This window comes from Heptranchias perlo, chromosome 16 (assembly GCF_035084215.1).
Source record: "Heptranchias perlo isolate sHepPer1 chromosome 16, sHepPer1.hap1, whole genome shotgun sequence".
NCBI classification, from domain to species: domain Eukaryota; kingdom Metazoa; phylum Chordata; class Chondrichthyes; order Hexanchiformes; family Hexanchidae; genus Heptranchias; species Heptranchias perlo.
Window position 1 is genome coordinate 25,844,299 of NC_090340.1, and position 24,592 is coordinate 25,868,890.

Here is a 24,592-nt window from a genome sequence, read left to right on the forward strand (position 1 = left end):
CGAACTATAATTGCTTAGCCTTTCTCTTTCTACTGCTTCTACATGGTGCATCCCCTGTGGCTTCAGCAGAGGTAGTGGCAGGATGCTCAGATCCCTGCCCTGACTGCTGAGATGCTCTTGCCTTACACCCTCTGGGTTTTGGAGCCCTTGAGGGCCCCGCCAAAGACTGCTCCACCTGCACCTGTGCAAGGGCAGACTCGGCCATCAGGAGAGGAGGTAGCATTGCGGGTACTGGTTGGGTGGGGGGGGGGGGTGCAAAGGGTGAGTTCTATATCCCCTTTCGCCATCATCCCTCTCCAGGGCTAGCGCAACATCACTCCCACCGCTCTGCTGGGCAGCAGGTTGGTGAACAGATGTACTGCGTTGTAAGGCCATGGATAAGGTATCTGTCACCCTGTTTAAGGTGGCAGACATGTTGGCATCCAAAGCCTGAATGGCCGTTGTCAGGGCCTGAATGGACTCATTTGAAAGCCGTGCTTGAATCTCAATGGAGGCTGCCATTCTCTCCATCGCAGACATTCCCGCACTCACCTGCAACAACAATCCACAATCATTCTCCTTTTTAACCATGGCCCCCGGGGTTCAGCATCTGTGTCCAGCTGAGCAGAGCTTGGAGAGAGGTGCACCCTCTGACACGGACTCTCCACAGCTGTCCCTGCCACCAGTGGCTGTATGTCCTGTGACGGTGCACCCTCAGAAGGAATGAGCTCCTTCTGAGGAATCGATGTCTTCCATTTCCCCTGATTGTTCTTGAAGTTGTGAAGGCCCTGGAAGACAACAGGAAGCGATATGAATTATTCATCGGAAAACTGACAATCTTTCCAGTGACCACACTGAGGTCTGGCACGGTTCACTCATTGATAAATTCAATTCATGATGTGTATGAAAGATGTTAAAGTTTTGTCACCAGCCATCTGCGGGTTCCCGGTCTCTCCATCTCCGACAGATAGGCATGCAACTGTCTCACGTATTCCCATGGCCTTCTCCTCCACACCTGTCAGCTGGACAATTTGTGGTGGACCACTTCCAGTTCTACTCCTCTCCCTTGCGTTTTGCGCTCTCTTCTCCTACAAAGGGAGAAAGAACAGACCTGTGGGTGAGTGAAGGAGAAATTTTCACCCGACGGATTCATTGCCGAGAGTGAGGGCGACAATGGAACTGATGCATCAGAGGGTGAGTATCAGACAGATTTTTCACATTAAATCAGGATTGGGGTGAGTGGCAGTGGTGGGTGCGTAAATGGGGAGTTGAGGAAGTGCATAGAAAATGAAGGATGGTTGATGCTGAAACTTAAGTGGGTGTGAGGAGTGATGTGATGGAGTAGGCTTGCCAACACAGAATGAGGGGGCGGGGGGGGGGGGGATATTGCACAACACAGGATGTGGGCGAATCAGCAAATGTACTCACTTTTCCTGACCTGGTTAGGTCCTTAAAACGCTTCCTGCACTGCAGCCAAGACCTGGGCACTGTGCTCCTGCTGCTGACCTCTTCTACCATCTCCAGCCACGCCGCCTTGGTGGCAGAATCAGGTTTCTTCCTTCTATCATCTGGGTATAACACCGCCCCCCTGCTTCTCACTGCAGCCAATAGTATCTCAAGGCAGGACTCCGAGAACCTGCCTTTCCTCTATGTCCTTCCATTTTGCTTTTTACTCCTTTCTCCTTCAAAATCCATTTTTGCATTGGCCCTTTAAATAGCAGGCTTTAAATCGTGTCATGCGGGTGTGCAGTACGCCCACTGCACAGCTTGGAGACGCGAAACCCGGAAGTAACATTAAGTGCCTTCAATTGAGTTGCGACTGGACAATCCGATGCGCTCAAGTTTCCCACACGATTATTTACCCAGTCGCTGAGTTCCCACTTCCATGATAAAATCATGGCCATTAACTCAGTTTCTCTCTCCACAGATGCTGCCTGACCTGCTGAGTGTTTCCAGCGTTTTCTGTTTTTATTTCAGATTTCCAGCATCCGCAGTATTTTGCTTTTGTTTTCATCTATTGAAAATCAGTTTATATTTGTAGACGTATTGCATTTTCTGTAGACCTGAAGTCTCTAATGATATTGTATAGGTCCGATAATGTTGGCAAAGAATGCAGCTGTTTCTTTTTTTTAATTCATTCTTGGGAATGTGGACGTCACTGGCAAGGCCGGCCTTTATTGCCTGTCCCTAGTTCCCTAAGAAAGTTTAATACAATTGTATGGCGTGCTAGACCACTTCAGAGGGCAATTAAGAGTCAACCATTTTGGTGTGGGACTGCAGTGACGTAAAGGCCAGGCCTGGTTAGGATGGCAGGTTTCTTTCCCTAGAGGACATGTTTTATTTCTTGGTAAAACTGCATAGAGGTAAACCTGGGTGACTGATAAATCTTGCGGGTAGAAATTTGTTGAATCACTATCTTTATACAGCAGAACAGTGCTCTTACACTGTCAACTCAATCTATCTATTTATAGCGTATTTCAAAACTGGCATCTGTGTGCACAAAACCTTATTTCCTGTTATTTATGTTTTTGTCACACTCTTGTGTCAACTTTTCCCATTATAAATTCCCACGTCCACAGTTATAATAAAAACTACCCATATAAACTTGTCATGCTATAATTATACCCTTTTGCTGGAGGTGTTTTGTCTCAGTTTTGTATCTCCCAGCTCCTCAGCCTATATTGCAGAGAAATTCCCATGCTCCAATGAATTCTACTTCTCTGCTTCCCAAATTGCCATAAGTTTTGCTATTTAACTATACGTGTTATAAAATCAAAGTATGATATCAAAATAAGGACAGAATGCATGACTTTAAAATGGGAACTGAATTAAGCCTCTGTGCTCTGGACCAATTATCCCATTGAATTGTCTTTTAATGTCTTCCTTAAAGTTTTTATTTCAAGCTTTTCTCAAAACCCTTGTTTCAACTTGATATTTTCTCGCCAAAAAGTTGGGAGAGAGTTTCTAATGATGCCTGTGCATTCTTGGCATGAACGGTTTTCAGACTTTACCAGCATGCATCAGTCGGGTGATTCCGGGTATGGAAGGGTTGTCTTATGAGGAAAGATTGAACAGGTTGGGTCTATACTCATTGGAGTTTAGAAGAATGAGAGGCGACCTTATTGAAACATATAAGATTCTGAGGGGACTCGATAGGGTAGATGCTGAGAGGATGTTGCCCCTCATGGGGGAATCTAAAACTCGAGGGCATAGTCTCAGAATAAGAGGTTGCCCGTTTAAGATGGAAATGAGGAGGAATTTCTTCTCCCAGAGGGTCGTGAATCGTTGGAATTCTTTACCCCAAAAAGCTGTGGAGGCTGAGTCATTGAATACATTCAAGGCTGAGTTAGACAAATTTTTGATCAGCAAGGGAGTCAAAGGATATGGGGAAAGGGCAGGAAAGTGGAGTTGAGGTAAAAATCAGATCAGCTATGATCTCATTGAATGGCGGAGCAGGCTCGAGGGGCCGAATGGCCTACTCCTGCTCCTATCTCTTATGGTTTTATAGCTGGTTTCCAACTTGAAGCAAAGGGTGTGTCCCCCAGGTCCTGTGATTTTCTTTGCTTTTTCCAAAATATTTTGAAACAAACTGGAGATCGAATTCTCAAATCTTTATTTCAGGCAAGTCTCTCATTTAAAATGTTAACAACTGCTATTCTATTACAAACTGTTCTATTATACCTGTGATTAACACATCTGTAATTAGCAGCACCTATGGTTTCCTGCTTGGCAGGAAACTAAACAAACATTGTTTATATTGCATTTTTCTCAGTCGATGGATTGAGAAGGATCTCAGCTTGTTTTTCTGAGTGATTTAAATGTAGCTGGAAGAATAGTTTGAATTATTGAATTTCTCCTAATTGGCTGCTGTCCATCGCAATCATGGCAACCCATCCACCTCTTTATTTTGGTTGAAAATTCAGTTAAAATTTCTTTTTCTCCTGAATCATATTTAGGGGTTACAGGTAATTTTTAAAGATAAAAATTTGGAAATGATGTAAACAGTGAACTCTGGAGTATTTTGTGAGGTAATTTTTATTTCTATATAGAAATTTATGTTCATTAAAGACTGTATAAATCAGCAAACTCACAAATAATGTACTAAGTGCTTTACAGAAACTGACTGCTGACAGGGAGATTGCCTGGGTGGAGATTGCCTGACAGGGAGATTGCCTGGGTGGAGATTGCCTGACAGGGCAGAAGGAACTGCGGAATGATTAGGGGAAGAGGCTGACTAGCAGGAATGCAAAAGCCTCATGGTTCAAAAGTGGCCGAGGATAATTTAGGTTCCATTCTCTTTGGAAACCCTCCCTGGAAAGCTGTTCCCAGAACATGAAACCTCCCTGAAAGTACCCTGAGACTTCATCTCAGCATTGACAGACCACAGTTTCGCTTTCCAGCACCTTTAGATCTCATGGATGAATCCAATGTTGATAAATCAGTGTCCCCAATAATACAAATTGGCACAACACCTCTGCTTTTATTAAATCTGCAACTTGCTATGAGCAATGCCACAAGAGATACCCTGGTACATACAAAAGATCTTTTGAGTTAATTTTTTTTTGTTTACAGATGCAAGGCAATAATAAAAAATATGAGAAGAGACTGGAAGCCAGTCATTTTCTGCTGTTGCCAGTCTCTAGCAAAATAGTTACTCTCTACATGACCTCAGCATGTGCTTAAGTGGAACTGGCCATTATTTGACTACAGAATGTGCCTATTTATAGCAATTAAGCCTTGTGACCTTAAAGGGACAGACCAATATTATACATAGTTGCACTTTAGCAGCAGAATAACACATAGTGCTTTTCATGGTATGATGCCCTGTCCTGCTCTGACATAACATGAGGGTCGTCATGGGAACTCCACCAATATACTTTTAATTTTGTTGTCTTTAAGGTATCAGCCAAGACCAACTAGATGTCAGTAACACACCCCATTGGAAACCCATGCTATATGCAGCAGCTTTTCTTCATTCCACTGTGCAAGAAAGACGTAAGTTTGGACCTCTTGGCTGGAACATTCCTTACGAGTTCAATCAAGCTGATTTAAATGCCACAGTACAGTTTGTGCAAAACCACCTTGATGATTTAGACAGCAAAAAGGTACAAGAAATTTTTCTCAAAGCTGAGCAGTTAGTGTTTTTAATCATTCCCATTCTGACTTTGTCCCAATAAATGTACTTGTAGTTCTAAATGGTTAGCATTTCCTCTTAATGCTGGTGAATTCATGCTTGCCGTCCTGCAGCTAATACAGACAAATCAGTCAGTTCTCATTTCCGATTTTCCCATGTTTTTGCTGCATATTGGTAACAGGTTAATCATATTAGAAATTTGGGTGCAGTTGCGTTTAGTTGCTACAGAAGGGGCAGAACAGATTTGTAAAAACTAAACCTAAAATGAATGTGTACTTTGAAATTGCGTAGAATGGAAATATTACTATATGAAAGCGCCAATATTTATAATGTAGTTCAGTGGAGCCTTTTAAGTATTTTGCTTTCTCCACTCCCAGTGGTTTCCCCACGTATTACCAGCTGGAAAGGGAGGCAGGCAGGCAAGCTACTCTCAGGCCTTGGCCTGTGCCACTCAATGACCAGCTGCTAGGAGTTGGGTGGGAGCGGTCCAATACAACTCTCCTCTCAATTCTTGATCAATCCTCATCCTTCCCAAACCTCATGGGGACATACCATTCACCTCTCCATGCCTCCCCCTGACAACATGACTGTAATTGCCTTTGGTGGTTCTCTGTCTTTTGTTTTCGCACCTGTCTTCATTTAAGGGAAATGTCTGCCTTTAGCTTGGTACCTTCCCTTCATGTCCTAACCAAGACTGGAGGCTCGTCATGTGAAGGATCTGCTCTGTGAGACAGCATGTTGGCATCCGTTGTATCTGGATGTTGTACATTACATCTCATCATTTGATTTCTTTTTTAAACTGCATATTTCCAAAAGCATTGTTATGAACTGTAAATTATATTTCCAGTTGTCATCTTCAGTTTCAGTCTGGTTATGGACTAATCAGAACGTGCATACTTCAGAACGTTTTGTCCTGTTTAATAGGGCGTGTCATGGATTACAGTTCACTACATGATTGGAGAGATCCAATATGGAGGACGTGTCACAGATGATTATGATAAGCGACTGTTAAACACTTTTGCTAAAGTGTGGTTCAGTGAGAATATGTTTGGACCAAACTTCTGCTTTTATAAGGATTACACCATCCCTAACTGTACTACAGTGGAACAATACATACAACACATACAGGTTTGCTTTACATATAATAAAGCAAAATTTATTGAATGTATGTAAATATATATTACATGATTTCATACTTTTCATTCCTTCAAGAAAGAAATTAGTTTATATAATATACTTTTTAAAAATAAGATTTCAAGTATCCCAAAAGTAGGGTTGAGGCCAAACCCTTTTGCTTAGAGGTAACTATCTATATCTATGTATAAAAACAACACCTGTGCCCACATTCCCTGTAAATCTTCTTTTATCGTGCTTCCCTGTCATGCTTAATTATAGGCAAATTTATTCTGGGCAGATTTCTTGCAGTTGATTGGCTCATATGCAAACTTTAGCCAATAATCTTTTTTTAAAAAAATAGAAAAATAGACATTTCATCCCAAGTTCCGACTTACAACCTGAAGAGCAATTAAAGGTTGATTGACCTCACCCTGCATAGTTCCCTTACTAAACAACAATTAAACTCTCATTGGTTTTGAGGCCATGTTAACTTAACAAAAATTCGACTTTACAGGCTTAAAAGGACACCGCTGCACCTTAGCAGCAGAATAATACATTGTGCATTGTATGGTATAGCTCTCCTATTCTTATAAAAGTGTGTCATTCAATTTACCATGACCAATGCCACAAAATATCTGCTAGTTTATATATATACAAATACATAAGCTTCCATTAATATAGCTCTTTGTCAGGTCCATGGGAGTCCCAAAGCACTTCACAACCAGTTAATTACTTTTGAGGAGCAGTTTCTATTATGATGTAGGGAAATGCAGCAGTCAATTTGCCCAAAGCCAGGTCCCAGAAACAGTACATTTGATGTTGATGAATGACCAGTGTGTCAGTGGTGTTTCAGAGAGGACGCTGGGAGAACTCCTGCTTTTCTTCGAATAGTGCCATGGAATCTTTTACATCCATCCGAACCACTGGAATGGTTAGATAATCCTTGGTTTAAAGTCTCTGGAATAATCCATGGCTATCCCAACAGATGAGGATGAAGGACACTACTAATGAAAATACAGCTTCCAAATATTTTTTAAAAATTGATTTTGTTATTAACTGGAATTAAAAATGTTTCTGGGGATTAACAGTAAAGGAAAATAATCAATATCAAGGAGTTTTTACCCTCTGTAGTCTCATCTACAGATACAGGGGATGAATTATGAAAATGTAACCAGATAAATGGCCACGTGTCTGTTAGGATTGATTTATTAACATAGGGACAGGAGTAGGCCACTCAGCCCCTTGAGCCTGTTCCATCATTCAAATAGATCATGTCTGATCTGTACCTCAATTCTATATACCCACCTTTGCTCAATTTCCTTTGATACCCGTACAAAAATCTATCAATCTCAGTCTTGAAAATTTCAATTGACCCATCATCCACAGCCTTCTGGGTTTCTCCAGTGGAAGAGCAGAGGAACGCCATAAATGGCTAAAATGGCCATTTATGCTGCATCTCCAGCGTTTTCCGCCAAAGTTACGACAGGAGACCGGAAGAACGCACAGAAATTCTCCCTCCACCCCACATCCCAAAATCTATAAGTAAGTTGCTTTTCTGGAACTCAAATAAACTTGGAAATGATGCCTATAGGCTTAATATATTTTTGTATCTTAACAGAGCCTCCCAGCATATGATACACCAGAGGTCTTTGGTCTCCATCCTAATGCTGATATCACTTATCAAAGCAAACTAGCCCAAGATGTGCTTGATACAATTCTCAGCATCCAGCCAAAGGACAGCTCAACAGGGGATGGAGAAACACGGGAGGCTGTCGTTGGCCATCTAGCTGATGACATGTTAACGAAATTACCTACAGATTACATATCTTATGAAGTAAGTTGTGTGGGAAATCCTAATTCTCTATATTTAAAATGATAATCTTAGGTGTTTTATGTGCTTGAAAACACAGAATAACTGAAATTTCCTCCTGCAAAAATGTATTTGTAAACCTGGAACTCACATGATAAAGATGTTGCATGTAAACACTATGCATGCCTTATGTAATTGTAGGGTTTGATTAGATGAGTCAGAAGCTAGTGCAATAACATTGCTCAATTGTGCATTACTAAAATAATTAAACAATACAAAGTGTGCCCACATTGAGCAATCTTATTCCTGCTTTTCAACATTATAACAAAGCTAAGAATGTGCTCAGAACACATACTATAAAATGTATTAATTTCTGAAACAAATGATTTTTGGTTTCAGCTGCAAGCACACCACTATTTAACAAAATGGCAGTTGTTTGTGAAATACATAAATACCTTGGGTTTTCCATGATCCTGACCATCCTTGATTTATACCGTTTAAAATGGACTTTCAGCCTGTTGATGGATATTTGCCTCCAAATATTGACCATTTAGTACATTGCAGAGAAGGTAGAGTGCTTTGAAAACAAATCTATCCAAGACAATTCTAAACAAGCAAGCCAGTATCATACCATCAGTGAAGAAAATGGGAGGGAAAATTAACCAACCCCTTCGTATTAACAACATATATTAATACCGGTCACCCAGCAGCAATGAACATAAATTCCAAGTGGTAAACCTGCTGTTCAACTCCCTTTAGTTTCCATTTTTACCTACAATTTCCCATGATCAGTAAGAGTTGTAGCTGATGGTCAATTTGTTGGTGGTCAGTTATAAAGAAAGTAATTTTAGGTCAAATATGCAGGCCAAGCTTTCATAGACTGAAGTTGCTGGGTGCCTCAGGCCTAGTTAGTTCTTTCAACATGACTATAAAGCATCATTATTACACCAAATTTAGGATTCATCAGACACCAAAGTAAAATTTGGGGCTGTAATTTCTCGCAATAGAAATTCAGTTTTGTGAGGCAAAATTATGGAGCATTTTACCCAGCCACCTTATCATATGCAAAGCTGCCCTGTTAATTCACAGATTTCACCTGTATTGAGGAATCTATAACACATCAAAATGGTAAATCTCCTTGCACAAGTTCCTTTAGTATTTGTGAAGTTGTGATTGATCCATCTGTGGTAAAGTGCTTTGAGAAGATGGCCAGTTCAAATTACATTTCTGCATACCCTTTATAGGATTTCTGCAGCAGTTGTTGGGCCTTATCTCAGAGTGTTATTTTAATCTGAAAAATTGACTCCTGCAACAAAGTGATTTCACACATAACACTAAATATAGTTGGCTAAATATAGGAATGGTTTATAATACTCTCAGTAAGTGGGAAACTTCTACTTTGAAAATAATTTTTACCATGTTGGTAAAATCTCTTGTTTCTAGTAAAGCTGAACATTTTTGTCATTAGCATTTAATGATCACATTGTGTGCAAGTGCCATAAGCATTATTTTTGCATGGTTATTTCCCAGGTTTGCTTCAAATCTGTAACTAACAACTCTGCAGGCTAATGCTCCCCTTAAATTATAGCTGTTTCAAGTCTCCAGTTTCCCCTCAAGTTTCTGATTGTGCACTGTGCTTATGTTTGGCTGTGAGGTGAAGATAAATTAGTGTTTGTTAAGGGAGGGGGGCACTGGGGAATAATTCAATAGGTTGCAATCGGATATTGTACATGTTCTATAATAACTTCCACTTAGGAGATCGAGAAAGTCTATAACTAATATGTCCCTTTAAAAGATATTTACTGTTATTACTTCAGGTGGCACTCCTGGCTGAGTTGGAAGGTTTAGGTTGAAACCCACTCTAGGATTTTAGCACATATTCTAGGCTGACATTCCAGTACAGTATTTGTGGAAGAATCATCTTCGGATGAGAAATTAAACCAAATTGTTAAAGATCCCGTAGCATTGTTTGAAGAAGAGCAGGGAGTTTTCCCACCATCCTAACCAGCATTTCTCCCTCAACCAACACTACCAAAAATAGATGAGCTGGTTGTTTATCTCAGTTGCTGTTTGTGTACAAAATGGCTACCATGTTTGCCTATGTGATGACAGTGACTACAGTTCAAAATGATCCATCGTATGTGAAGCTCTTTGAGATATTTCTGAGCCACAATATGTGCTATATAAATATAAGATTAATAGTTGGTCATCATTTCTGATATTTTATCGTTAGATATTTTTGGATCGAATTTCTTGTTCCACTGCACGGTGGTAAGTGAATTGCTCTTTACTTGATACTTCCTTACATCAGGTTAAAGAAAGATTGGTAAAGATGGGTGCTTTTCAGCCAATGAACATCTTCCTCCATCAGGAAATTGATCGCATGCAGCAAGTCATTTCATTGGTGCGCAACACACTAATGGATCTGAAGCTGGCCATAGATGGTACGATTATAATGAGTGAAAACCTGCGCGATGCACTCGATTGCATGTATGATGCACGTATACCAGCCAGGTGGCTAAAGGTAAGATAGATGATTTATAAATATGCGCAATATTTATTTTTTGGAGGGTTGTGTTGGAGTGTCTTCCACACCAAACTGCTATTTTTTCACAAACTCTTTCAGTCACACAACATCACTCCCTGCTTGAAGATGAACCAGCAAGCTTCTTCCAGATTTTGGCCCGATTGGCTCTTTCATTTGTGTTGAACGCAATTCCCCAAATAACCTGAAAAATATAATGAAATTATTTATGGATCACAGGTACAAGTCCACATCCTACCCTTCTATGATGTAGCACACTGATGCACCAACATACAGTGACATCAGGTTAAAATCTTTGTTGATTTACTAACTATGTAGTTGTGGTAAGTGATTACATTAAGAATCAAATTGATGTAATAATGCTATGTAGGTGTTGAAAGTTAGCTGTAGCAATGCTGTGATCTGTGTATTGAAAGTTAGCTGTAGCAATGCTGTGATCTGTGTATTGAAAGCTAGCTGTAGCAATGCTGTGATCTGTGTATTGAAAGTTAGCTGTAGCAGTGCTGTGATCTGTGTATTGAAAGTTAGCTGTAGCAATGCTGTGATCTGTGCATTGAAAGTTAGCTGTAGCAATGCTGTGATCTGTGTATTGAAAGTTAGCTGTAGCAATGCTGTGATCTGTGCATTGAAAGTTAGCTGTAGCAATGCTGTGATCTGTGTATTGAAAGTTAGCTGTAGCAATGCTGTGATCTGTGTATTGAAAGTTAGCTGTAGCAATGCTGTGATTTGTTTGTTGGAAGTTAGCTGTAGCAATGCTGTGATCTGTGTATTGAAAGTTAGCTGTAGCAGTGCTGTGATCTGAGCATTGAAAGTTAGCTGTAGCAGTGCTGTGATCTGTGCATTGAAAGTTAGCTGTAGCAGTGCTGTGATCTGTGCATTGAAAGTTAGCTGTAGCAGTGCTGTGATCTGTGCATTGGAAGTTAGCTGTAGCAATGCTGTGATCTGTGTGTTGAAAGTTAGCTATAGCAATGCTGCGATTTGTTTGTTGAAAGTTAGCTGTAGCAATGCTGTGATCTGTGCATTGAAAGTTAGCTGTAGCAGTGCTGTGATCTGTGTATTGAAACTCAGCACCCACGGACCAGTTGAACCAGGAACACTTCTCACCACGATGGACGTCTCGGCACTCTACACCAGTATCCCCCACGATGATGGCATCGCTGCAACAGCATCAATACTCAACACCAACAACAGCCAATCTTCAGACGCCATCCTACAACTCATCCGCTTCATCCTGGATCACAATGTCTTCACCTTCGATAACCAGTTCTTTACCCAAACACACGGAACAGCCATGGGGACCAAATTCGCACCCCAATACGCCAACATTTTCATGCACAAGTTCGAGCAGGACTTCTTCACTGCACAGGACCTCCAACCAACGCTATACACCAGATACATTGACGACATTTTCTTCCTATGGACCCACGGCGAAGAATCACTAAAGAGACTACACGATAACATCAACAAGTTCCATCCCACCATCAAGCTCACCATGGACTACTCCTCAGAATCGGTTTCTTTCTTGGACACACAAATCTCCATCAAAGACGGACACCTCAGCACCTCACTCTACCGCAAGCACACGGACAACCTCACGATGCTCCACTTTTCCAGCTTCCACTCTAACCACGTCAAAGAGGCCATCCACTATGGACAGGCCCTGCGAATACACAGGATCTGCTCAGACGAGGAGGAACGCGATGGACACCTACAGATGCTGAAAGACACCCTCGTAAGAACGGGATATGACGCTCGACTCGTCAATCGACAGTTCCGACGGGCCACAGCGAAAAATCGCATAGACCTCCTCAGAAGACTAACATGGGACGCAACCAACAGAGTACCCTTCGTCGTCCAGTACTTCCCCGGAGCGGAGAAACTACGCCATGTTCTCCGCAGCCTTCAACATGTCATCGATGACGACGAATACCTCGCTAAGGCCATCCCCACACCTCCACTACTCGCCTTCAAACAGCCAACCAACCTCAAACAGACCATCGTTCGCAGCAAATTACCCAGCTTTCAGGAGAACAGCGTCCACGACACCACAGAACCCTGCCACGGCAACCTCTGCAAGACATGCCAGATCATCGACACAGATACCACCATCACACAAGAGGACACCACCCACCAGGTACATGGTTCATACTCCTGTGACTCGGCCAACGTTGTCTACCTCATACGTTGCAGGAAAGGATGCCCCGAAGCATGGTACATTGGCGAGACCATGCAGACACTGCGACAATGGATGAACGGACACCGCGCAACAATCGCCAGACAGGAGGGTTCCCTCCCAGTCGGGGAACACTTCAGCAGTCAAGGACATTCAGCCACCGATCTTCGGGTAAGCGTTCTCCAAGGCGGCCTTCGAGACACACGACAACGCAAAATCGTCGAGCAGAAATTGATAGCCAAGTTCCGCACCCATGAGGATGGCCTCAACCGGGATCTTGGGTTCATGTCACGCTACACGTAACTCCACCAGCGAAAAAAAGTCATCTGTTTTTAATACAACGGGTCATTCTCTGTCTTTCTCTTCCTTTCGGATGTTTCTCTTTCTCTCTGTCTTTTGTTCTGGCCGTTTGTATATTCGGTGGTCCTGTATGTAACATCTCTCTGTCTGAACACTTTGGTTGCCTTGACAACGGGCAGTTGGAAAGATTATCTGTAATCACCAGGTATTGTTCTCTGACTATAAATGCGGTAACATTCAAGGAATCCCACACTTCACCTGACGAAGGAGAAAGCCTCCGAAAGCTTGTGATTTTCAAATAAAACAGTTGGACTATAACCTGGTGTTGTAAGATTCCTTACATTTGTCAACCCCAGTCCATCACCGACATCTCCACATTATTGAAAGTTAGCTATAGCAATGCTGTGATTTGTTTGTTGAAAGTTAGCTGTAGCAATGCTGTGATCTGTGTGTTGAAAGTTAGCTATAGCAATGCTGTGATTTGTTTGTTGGAAGTTAAGCTCAGCAGTCCTCAGTAGGCAAGTTTCATATTTTTTGACCAGTGTATCAGGAAGTTGATCAGAGACACCAAATCACCTCACTTACACAAAACTTTCTAATGGCCTGAAAGTGTTCAGATTGTGATGTCAGAGGTGGGAAGGGAGGTCAGCAGATTCTATAACTGTATCATTTTATTTCTCTACCAGATACTTATTGTTATTTTGAACAAATGCATGACTTTTTTTTAGCATTCATATATTTTACAAAGCCACTGTGCAGCTGGTCACATAGTACTTACAGAGGGTTACATTGGGGTAGTCATGTGTTGTGCATATGCTGGGATCAACGCACAGTTTGACAAGCAAGATAATTTGCTGGGTGTATCACACTATTCTTAATCCATTGTAGTGACCAAACTGTTTCACTTTGGCTATCATAGTATCATCGAATTTTCTTCCTTATCATGTGCAAATTTAATCTTGATGCTTACATTCCGGTTGCCAATGCTTTCTATCGGCAATTTTTCCCACTATTTTTATACAGCTGACCCTGCACTGAACTCTACTGTGGTGCTTCTAATGTATGATCAATTGACTTGTACAGGTTCACGTATTGGTATCTGTGTACTCACAAAATCAATCACAAATGGTGTTGATTTGGTATAAATTAACCAGTGTTTAATCATGGTTGGCGTGGGAAACTGAAACATTATCCTAGTGCAATACAGGGTGCTCTTCTGGGGTTGTGATTAAAATTCTTTACTAGGGCAATGTAGAGGGAGATTCAACCTGTGTCTAACTCATTTCTATCCAGTACCTGTCCCTCCTCTTAGTAAGCATAAGTTCATGAAAAGTGTTTATTTTCCAAAAATGTGGATCTGTCAGTAGATTGAATGAATATTTGTTGATGTATCCGTGCATCTCTCACTGTGTTTATACTATCATAAAGTGACCTGGAAACATTCCAACAGTTGAATGGTTTATAAAAAAAATAAAATTCTGATACAAATGTATATTGTGCAATATCTTTGACAATCTACAGATTCTAATTATGAAACATTTGAAAGTATTGAATCTGTATTCATTGTACTGGTATTGAGCAATTGAGAATGTTTTACAATTTTTTTTCAATTTTACAAAGGCATCTTGGGCCTCGAGTACTTTGGGATTCTGGTTTACTGAGTTATTGGAAAGGAACCACCAATTCCACTCTTGGGTTTTTGAAGGACGGCCAAACTGCTTCTGGATGACAGGTTTCTTCAATCCTCAAGGCTTCCTTACAGCTATGAGACAGGTCAGACAATAGTACATCATTTACATCGAGTTAATCCTAAAGCAGATTAAGGGGATTCAAATGGTACAAACACTATCTGCATGTACCAGTCCAAATATTGGACTGAACAGCTGTTTATTAAACCTCCCTTTTGCAGGAGAGGTGGGATGAGGAGTTTGAACCTCGCCGCATTTATTTGCCCCTTATCGTGTCTCTCAGGATGTCCCAAAGCTCGTTGCATCCAATGAATTATTTTTTAAAGTGTAGTCGCTGCTGTTATGTAGGTTAATGTGGCAACCAATTTGTGCAATGCAAGCTCCCTAACACAGTAAATGAGATGAATAACCAGTTAATCTGTTTTTAGTGGTGTTGGTTGATGAAAGAATGTTGGCCAGGACATCAAGAGAACTCCCTGCCCTTCTCCAAATGGTATTTGGGGTTCTTTTACATCCACCTGAACCACCAGAGCAGACAAGCAGATCCTTAGTTTAACTTCTCATCCAAAGCACAGTACCTCCAACAATATAGCACTCCCTGGATCAGAGGTGAGACTGCTATCAACTAAACCAAGCTGATCATTGAGTAGCTTTGTTTCAGAATAGACGGCCCTACTTTACCACCTTACAGTCCTGCGAGAAGTTCTAAAAACAGTCCAGGAGTTCCTCCATTCTTTGCATGTGACCTTAGAATCCAGTTCACTTTCAAAACATGAAATATGAGTATATCAAGTGCTCCTGCACAAGGACACTGTAGTTGATCTTCAGACCACACTATGTTAACACTACTGACCCAATTGCATTGTGCAGTGACTCAAAGTTAGCAAGAAAGTGCTGGGGTCTTCTGCAATTTGTACAATTTAAAGCCCAGATCCTTAGCAACATGTGGTACTGAAGGAGCCGCCGCATTTTCCAGTATCAAAGCAACATCTCCTTGCTTTTAGGGGTATGAATGCCAGTATTGTTCCAAACTTTCAGTAATGCCACCTTGAACAAATACTCCATCCAGAGTGGAATTGAAGCCACGTGACTTTCTATACCCTGGTTGACTCTTCAAATACTAGCTATAAAATGTCAATCAAAGCCTCACGTTCATTCAATGTGGCTTGAGGCATTATGAATGTGATGGAAACTTTGCAGTCTTTGTCTTTTGTTGAGATATGTGTTTCAGTTTGGATCACAGTAAAGTAGGTCCTAAGTTTCCTTGAGTGGAGAAACTGGCGAGAAACTGGAAAGTACTGCAGTACAAAGGTATCTGGGGGACCTAGTGCAAGAAAATCAAAAGGTTAGTATGCAGGTGCAGCAGGTGATCAAGAAGGCCAATGGAATGTTGGCTTTTATTGCTAGGGGGATAGAATATAAAAACAGGGAGGTATTGCTGCAGTTATATAAGGTATTGGTGAGACCGCACCTGGAATACTGCATACAGTTTTGGTCTCCATACTTAAGAAAAGACATACTTGCTCTCGAGGCAGTACAAAGAAGGTTCACTCGGTTAATCCTGGGGATGAGGGGGCGGACATATGAGGAGAGGTTGAGTAGATTGGGACTCTACTCATTGGAGTTTAGAAGAATGAGAGGCGATCTTATTGAAACATATAAGATTGTGAAGGGGCTTGATCGGGTAGACGCGGTAAGGATGTTCCCAAGGATGGGTGAAACTAGAACGAGGGGGCATAACCTTAGAATAAGGGGCTGCTCTTTCAAAACTGAGATGAGGAGAAACTTCTTCACTCAGAGGGTAGTAGGTCTGTGGAATTTGCTGCCCCAGGAAGCTGTGGAAGCTACATCATTAAATAAATTTAAAACAGAAATAGACAGTTTCCTAGAAGTAAAGGGAATTAGGGGTGTTAGCGTAAAATTTGGACTGTTGAGTTAAAGGCAACGATGAAGTGACTATTGGGTACATGGCGGTGGTCTTTACCCTAAAACCACACTGAAATGCCTTTGTGTAGATTAGACTAACCCTAATTAAAAGCTTAAACATAACACTTGACTACTAACAAAATGGACACTACTAAACAAAATGGATTCTGTGACTGTGGGAAAGACAGTTAAAAGTGTTGAGTTTGTACATTCCAAAACTGGCTTACAGTCTGGGAATACAAAAGACATTTCACAACGAACTGATAAAACTATAGAACCAGACTGCGTGAAACAAAGGCATACTGTCTTAAGGTGATAACAGTTGTTTTAATTTGATTGGTTAATATGTAAACAGTCCGTTGTTGCTGTGCGGGCTTAATTGGTTAATGTGTGTAATCAAGATTAATGATGTAAAAGCTACTGAAAATCTGTATTTCAAAGGTATAAAAAAGCATGACAACCATTTTAAAGTTGAGGAGGTAGTTGCGATACTGCGGAGTATCCAGTTCTTCTCCCAAAGCTTTGTCCAATAAACTGCATGTTGAATCTTTAAGTCTGACTCCGAGTGGTGATTTTTCCCACAACAAATGGTTACGGGGAGCGGGCAGGAAATTGGACATGAATTTAGATTTGAGGTTAGGATCAGATCAGCCATGATCTTATTGAATGGCGGAGCAGGCTCGAGAGGCCGATTGGCCTACTCCTGCTCCTATTTCTTATGTTCTTATAAACAGATGAAGACTATCCTCCTCCCAACAGCTTCCTGAAGGAAGGTTTCAAACTGATAATTTCAATTTCAATGACAAGTCAGTGCCAAAGTACTTTTCTTTCCGTCTTTGCACCAGCTATAAGAATCCTACGTGAAATGAGTTTGAGTTGTCTCAGCCCAGTTCCTCGTGAGCATGGAGACACAGCAGAAAATTCTCCATAATTCTGCATTAAATTAACAGTATAATTCAGAGAGGGCAAAATGCTCACTGTTGTAGCAAGTTGAAATATTCATACTGTTTTGTAGCAGAGAATGTACATCTGAGGTTGAAGTTAAAGACGTTGATGAGTAAAATTGAGACAGCTTTATTATGCACCCGCTGTACTGTGTCTGACCTGCAAATCTTGATGTTGTCTGGACTGGAGGTTGCATTTTTCAGTGCTGACCTTCTTCACCTTGAAGTGTGTAAAAATTCACCAAAAAAGAAAAAAGTACAAAGTTTGACTTCTTTACAATGTCCCACCAAAAGACAAAGACCCTGAAATCTCCTCCACATCCTTAACGTCCCAGGTCATATTGAATAGGTCTGAGGCTTTGGTTGACATTTTATAATTAGTATTTCAGAAGAGTCAACCAAGGAATTCGAGGAAGATATGTGGCATTAATACCTTTCTGGATTGTTGCTGTTTAATGTCAGTATGTGATTAGACATCTTTCCTGTGCATTGTGTGTTAACATGGGTTTTTCTTTTAACTAATAACAGGAAGTTACTCGGCTTCATAAGGGTTGGGCTCTGGACAGTGTAGTGCTTCACAATGATGTCTCTAGATCATCGAAGGAAGACATTATACAGCCTCCTTCGGAGGGAGTCTATGTCTGTGGCCTGTATCTAGAAGGTGCAGGATGGGACCGGCGTAACAACAGACTGACAGAATCCAAACCAAAGGTTCTGTTTGAAATTCTGCCCGTTATTCATATCTCTGCTATTAACCACCACAGTAAGTCAGAAAAACTGCTAACACTTTGCACTGCATTGAAATGTATTGCATTTATAATTTGGGTTTTAAAGTCATCAATTCAGTCACTGCAACATTTATGCCAGGGATACCGTCAATAGAAAAATGTGCAGCATTAAGCACTTTTTATACACATATTGCTGACTAAAATGCTACTTGCTAAAGAATGTAATTCTTTTCATATTTTAAATCTGTTCCAAGCATGGTGACCATTTAGACCTTGAGAAGTCCTTCTCCTTTGTCATACAGTACTGCCCAAGTCCTGTTTCCTGTTGTGCCTCAGTGGTTAAAATGGTGACTAATGCCTAAATGTTTCACAATCTCAAAACACCATCATTTTTGTGACTTCACTCACACCATTGTAAAATAAATTAATGCAGAAGGTCAGTGTACAGAAATATACAACAAAATTTACATGTGTGGAACATGTAATTTACCACCATGTTCAATACGTTTCTTTCTGAAGTATGTCTAGAATATTTGGTTAAACCACTGAAATATCTATGACAAGTAAAGGAAAATATTGCATGGTGCAGTAAGAAACCAAACTGCAAGAACAAATAACCAGCAAAAAATCGACCAATGGAGTGCATCTCGGCACTATCCCCAGCAGATTTTCCAAGATCAGGAGGAGGTTCATTAAATTGCCTGCCATTGGCTGGTGCCCACGACACTAGAGGTTGTCAGCCTTGCTTGCCTAGAGACCGGAATGTCTGACAAACCCCCCATCCCCGGAAAGAATAATTTGTTGCCCCCGTTGACTCCGTCTGAGTCTTTTTTCCTTGTCCAGTTTTCCCCTCTAACTATATTCCTTTACCCTTCTCTTCTGGAAGATGCTGGTGGAAAATTATATAGGTGCCAGTGACTCTCTAGTATCTTGCCCAAGTAGCCATTCCCCTAGTTTGAGCCTAAACAGTGTCAATGGGCTATTTGACTGTGTTAATACCAGCAAAGCCCAACAGCCACACTGGCAATTCCCAGCAAGGGTTACTGGATAGCAATCCGGAGTGGGAACCTTAGATAACTTTTCCTCTTTGTTGCTTCTGTTTCTTACAAGGTTCACTGTGCGGCCAAATACATGTGGATACACTATTGGGAGTGGAAACTATTCACTTTGTGCTAATGATAAGAAATTCTTATTACATTCAGATTCAGTTCAAATTGTGTGAAACAGAACAGATTTGTTTTCAAAGAGAGACTGGAGAAACTGGGGCTGTTTTTACTAGAATGGAGAATATTAAGAGGAGGTCTGATAGAAAGGCTCACAATTATGAAGGGTTTTGATATGGTAAATAAGGAAAAAGTATTCTCATTGATTGGTAAGCTGATAACTAGATGGCATAAATTTAAGACCATCAACAAAAGAATGAATGGAGTGGTTAGGAGATTTTTTTTTTTTATGCAGAGTGTTGTTAGGACATGGGTTACCCTACCAGAAACACTGGTGGAAGCAGAATCCATAATACCCTTTAAAGGGAAATGGCTAAATATTTGAAAAATAAAAATTTAAAAGAAGAATGGGACTAAGTGGATGGCTAATGAATGTTTAGGGTCAGAGAGTTAGAAACACAGTTGATGCTTGAATAAAATATAGATGCAGCATACAACATCATAGCCAAAATCAGATGAAATATCAATCATGTATCATACTCTAAGAAATGATTCCACTCTACAGCTTTTATTGGCTTGATCCAATCCTTTACATTTCTTGGATATAACCTCTAACTTTATGACACTTGGTAACCACTGTTTTTTTTAAACCTTTTTACAGGTTCTAAAGATACACGCGTGTATTCCTGTCCTATCTATAAAAAGCCTGTGAGAACAGATCTGAACTATATTGCCGCTGTTGACTTGAGAACGAACCAGTCTTCTGATCACTGGATACTGAGAGGTGTTGCATTGCTCTGTGATGTGAAATAAGATGTACAGATGAATTCTGATTACTATACGGTATGATGTAATCCTGGGAATGGACCAGTTGCAGCAGAGATGGGGCAGGGACTATGTTGACTAGAAATTATCATTGGCACACACCAATAACTATACTCCAGTTGCAATGGATGAATTGTCACTCTGTCCCCATGTTGTGATGTGATTAGTTTAACAATAGATGACACAAAAATTATTATCCTTTCTTGCCTACCTTAAGCAATTATTAGCCAGGATTTGTGTGACAATTACTGAGTAATGTGCAACTATAAATGTTAGTGATTGTGGGTTTTGCAGCACAGATCTGGTTTCACATATGCCTACTGGTTCCAAGTGCACACGATCAGAAGGTCTCAAGTGACTTAAGTTACTCATTGAGTGAAATTTGTTTGTAGTGACAATCATAATGAAGTAATCCAAACTATTTGTGTTACATTGCAGTGTTTTAATGATAATGTATGTTTGTCCTGAGAACTGAGTGGCATGGTAGGTTAAAAGGTTGTCCATTCACCTCAGGGACAGTAGCTTTAACGTGAGCAAATTGACAGAATAAAAGCCTCACTTTTCTGATACTTTTATGGCTCCACGTGCTGTTAAATGTAACTGGCCAACACGAGTGTGGCACATTAACTATCGTTGCCTCACTCATCCATGCCAGATTACATGCTCATTGCACACTCTGATTTCTTCCAAGCAGACTGATTTTTTAAATGTACATTCTACTCACCCTGACTTAGGCACTGGCGAAATGCTAACTTACTATAGTATTCCAGCTGTGATTTATTCTTGTGAAGACAAACTGGGCTTGAAACTTACCACAGTTAATATCTCAGCCATGAAGTTCATGGGTTGTATGCATTTATTCATACCAGAAATCCTCCTGATGCGCTTATTGTCTACTGCCTCTTACTCTCCAATCTCCAAACCTGCTGGGCAAAAGCTAGAGAAACCTCTTCTTGAAAATGCTTTAAAGATGTGAATTTCCTCTCTGCTATTAACCACCACAGTAAGTCAGAATAGCTGTTAACACTTTGCACTGCATTGAGAGTTTTTTTCTCCCTTTCCATGACACATTTGCAGGGAAGCACTATCTTACTCTGCACTTTCTGCAAGATGGAATGTACTACAAGTAGCACTCAGCTGACAGGCCATTTGGTACACAACAGCAATACTGCTGCTGAGTCACTCATTAAGCTGCTAACATGCACCAAATGAGCTCAAAAACTACAAAGCTTTGCTAATGTTGCTCTACAATCAGCATGCCTTCGTGTGCTTTTCATTTAATTGGCTGAAAGTGTGGGAAGCAACTGACCCTGCATTCACTTGATCCCTTAACGATAACTCTTTGCTTTCTGGAAATAATAAATTGAAATCTGTGGCGAGCTCCTTGTTACCTATTTGATGAGAATTGTTAACAGCTTCAATGTACACTGGTTAGTAATTATTTAAAACTGTGAGGAACAAATCACATTGAGAGGTATTGTTTGTTAGCTGGATACAGCAACAGAGAAAATGTGATTCATAATGAAGATGTCTTAAAAAGTTGGGTGCATATTCATGGTATCTTAAAAATGTCCATTATTTTGCACTGTAAGTAATGAAAAAGTGAATGAAGCATGTAGGTATTACTGCCCTTGAATGGAGCACATAGTGTAATAATTAAAGCTTTGGTTTGCCTTTCTTCCAAAATCTTATGCTGTCATGTGGTACCACTGCTTAACAGGACATGAAAGAAAATATAATAGGTTTTGCAACTTGACATTGTTATTTGTAGGTCTTCATTGTATATGGCATTTTGCCTCAGTATCACTAACTGGCTACTACTTAAAGCCAAGAATAGTCTTATTTAAAATCTAAAACTTAATATCTTCACACACACATTTCATTAAACACAACCAAATAAGTGAAAATCAATGCAGGATTCCGTAGATCACTTTAAAAAATGTCAGTTTTGTAGAACACTGCCACTATGTGCTTAACACTGCAATGTGGAACAACTCTTTACTATTATAGTTGCTGTCGCACATTTAGTTATAGCAACAGCAGTCAACTCCTTTGTTGAATCACTTTGATATATCACAACCTGTAAATACACATGATGCTTTAGCATTCTTTTTGGGTCCATAATTTGAATACCTGCATTCTGCGGAAAATAGTTCTTCTCCAGCTGATTTTGTGTCAAATTGTGTTATGGTCTGGCTTACATCTGTGATTTGCTTGCAAAGCTAAGTAATACACAAATCGATAAGGAAGACCTAATCTCTTTGTTACACATCTGGTTGTATTAATCCAGGGTGTTTTAATCTAGATGCACCCTTAAAATAAGTGCAAGATATTAAGGAAGACAAATATAACTTTAATAGGGGTGTTTATATGGGGTCTGGTGACAATTTTTAAGTTGTTGATTATACCACGTAACATAGGTTATCAAACTGGAATTCTTGAACCCTAAGGGGTCTGTGAGGTCAGTTCTGTATTGTCAGCTTACTAGCACATTAATTATGCTACTGTAGACAAATGAAACATTTCCTGCAAATATAGCACTGTTATCCTTTGGGCAGCTGACACTATCTTCCAGAAGTTAGGACAGAATATCCCCAGGCGTATGCTGATATTTGCAGGGGATTCTTCAACAGTTTGAAAAGTATTGCCTTACAAGGAAGGAGAATTGACACTGCCATCTCTGAAGATCACATCTGGTTTCCTGCCATGGGGCAGTGAAATAACATTGAGCTTAATTGTGTCCAGTAGAGTAGGCGATGCTTCAGTCTTCAACTATTTCATTCCCTTAACTAGCAAGCATCACCCAAGCTGGCACAGCTGAACTGCAGAGCAATGAAACAATGAAGCTTGACATAATTCTTCAACTAATCCAACAGGTATCATACAGATTCAGCTTGTTGGACTTAGAAAGAGGCACTTCATTCTCAGAGAGGGAGAAGACAAGAGGAGCCATGTCATTTTTTGTGCATATTTTTGCAAACTTGCTCCATTTATTTGCATGTTTGATGAATATGTTCTCTTTTCAAACATCACAGAACATGATATTTGCATAGAGGTAGCATCTGTACTGCTGGATGATGACCTGGAACCTCAATCAAATAAAGCCAGAAAAACCCTTGCTATGTCAAAAGAGTAGACTAGTTAAGGGGAAGGGAGTGAATGGTTTCAACGTAAATATTTAGATTTCTTTAAGTTTTACAGTTTAACAATTTGAAAAGAACTTGGCAACTAAGTTGGTCAGTCCAACTTCAGACATACCATCAGAAATAAAAATAGTTTACAATTTATTAAGAGATGCCTAGTTTTGGTTAACATTGTTTTAATTCTAGGATGAGTGGCTACAGGTTTCCCTCCCAACCTGCTTTATGTTGGAAGACCTGTTATCATTTGGTGAGTACAGTACAGTTTGGTTGTAGTGTGCCAAACCCAAGGTGCACCAAGCAAACCAAACAAATCACCCCCACATTCACTTTGAATTTAGAGAAATGATTTACACGGGTTCTTCCAAAACTTAAATCTTATTTCCTTGGTTTCAAATCATTCTGAAGCCTGCTAACAATGATTAATGAGGAGTGTGTGATGACATCACAATACTTAAGCACAATGACATTGTGAAAATCATCAGCAATGAAAAAATTTCATACATTATTCCTAGGAGGGAAATGCAATTGTTTCATGATTTGCTAAATCTCCAATCTTACCTGCCTTGCTGAGAAAGATCCAGGCATGCCCTCACTCCACTGTGCACTTTTGAACCCGAACTGCAAAAGATCGTGTTTATACTGCAGTCCACGACCTGCAATTTGGACGTGATCTGTATTTTTCCAGCTGCTTCTACTTAGCTGTGTAATGCAGGATATATAACAAGTATCCACTTTTACTTTCTGTTGACTCAATTCTTAGGGACTAAAAATGGTAGCAAACACCTGTCAAATCTATGTGGATCAGCCCCCATCATGATGAGTCCTGCTGCTGTAAAAACTTAAGCAACAAGTGTTGAATGTGGCTGCATATTGTGAGCGTAAATTCTCCCAAGCTCAGACATTCACATCCATTTTCAATTGCTTCAGCATGGGATGGGACCCAAGCAGGCTGTGCAGCAGGTGAGACACTTGTTGGGGGAAATGGAGGAAGAGTGGCACTATGGAGAGGAGTGTGGCAGTATAGAGTGTGGCAGCAAGAGGATGAGAGTGTTGGGAAGAACTGAATGACCTACTCCTTCAAACAGCATTGTCTTACCCATCATACTCAAAGCTACGAC

General features: G+C 40.5%; 1 protein-coding gene across 1 annotated transcript in view; it reads left to right on the top strand.

Moving 5' to 3' along the window:
- The window catches only part of LOC137333415 (dynein axonemal heavy chain 5-like), a 150,927-nt gene extending 128,910 nt beyond the window's left edge, over positions 1 to 22,017 (top strand). Inside the window, exons 49-55 of the mRNA XM_067997567.1 lie at positions 4,879 to 5,084; positions 6,038 to 6,241; positions 7,848 to 8,063; positions 10,351 to 10,563; positions 14,678 to 14,830; positions 18,144 to 18,378; positions 20,168 to 22,017. Coding sequence (XP_067853668.1) covers positions 4,879 to 5,084; positions 6,038 to 6,241; positions 7,848 to 8,063; positions 10,351 to 10,563; positions 14,678 to 14,830; positions 18,144 to 18,378; positions 20,168 to 20,319 — 1,379 coding nt within the window. The 3' untranslated portion in view covers positions 20,320 to 22,017. The remainder of the gene's footprint in view (positions 1 to 4,878; positions 5,085 to 6,037; positions 6,242 to 7,847; positions 8,064 to 10,350; positions 10,564 to 14,677; positions 14,831 to 18,143; positions 18,379 to 20,167) is intronic.
- Positions 22,018 to 24,592: the final 2,575 nt, after the last annotated feature.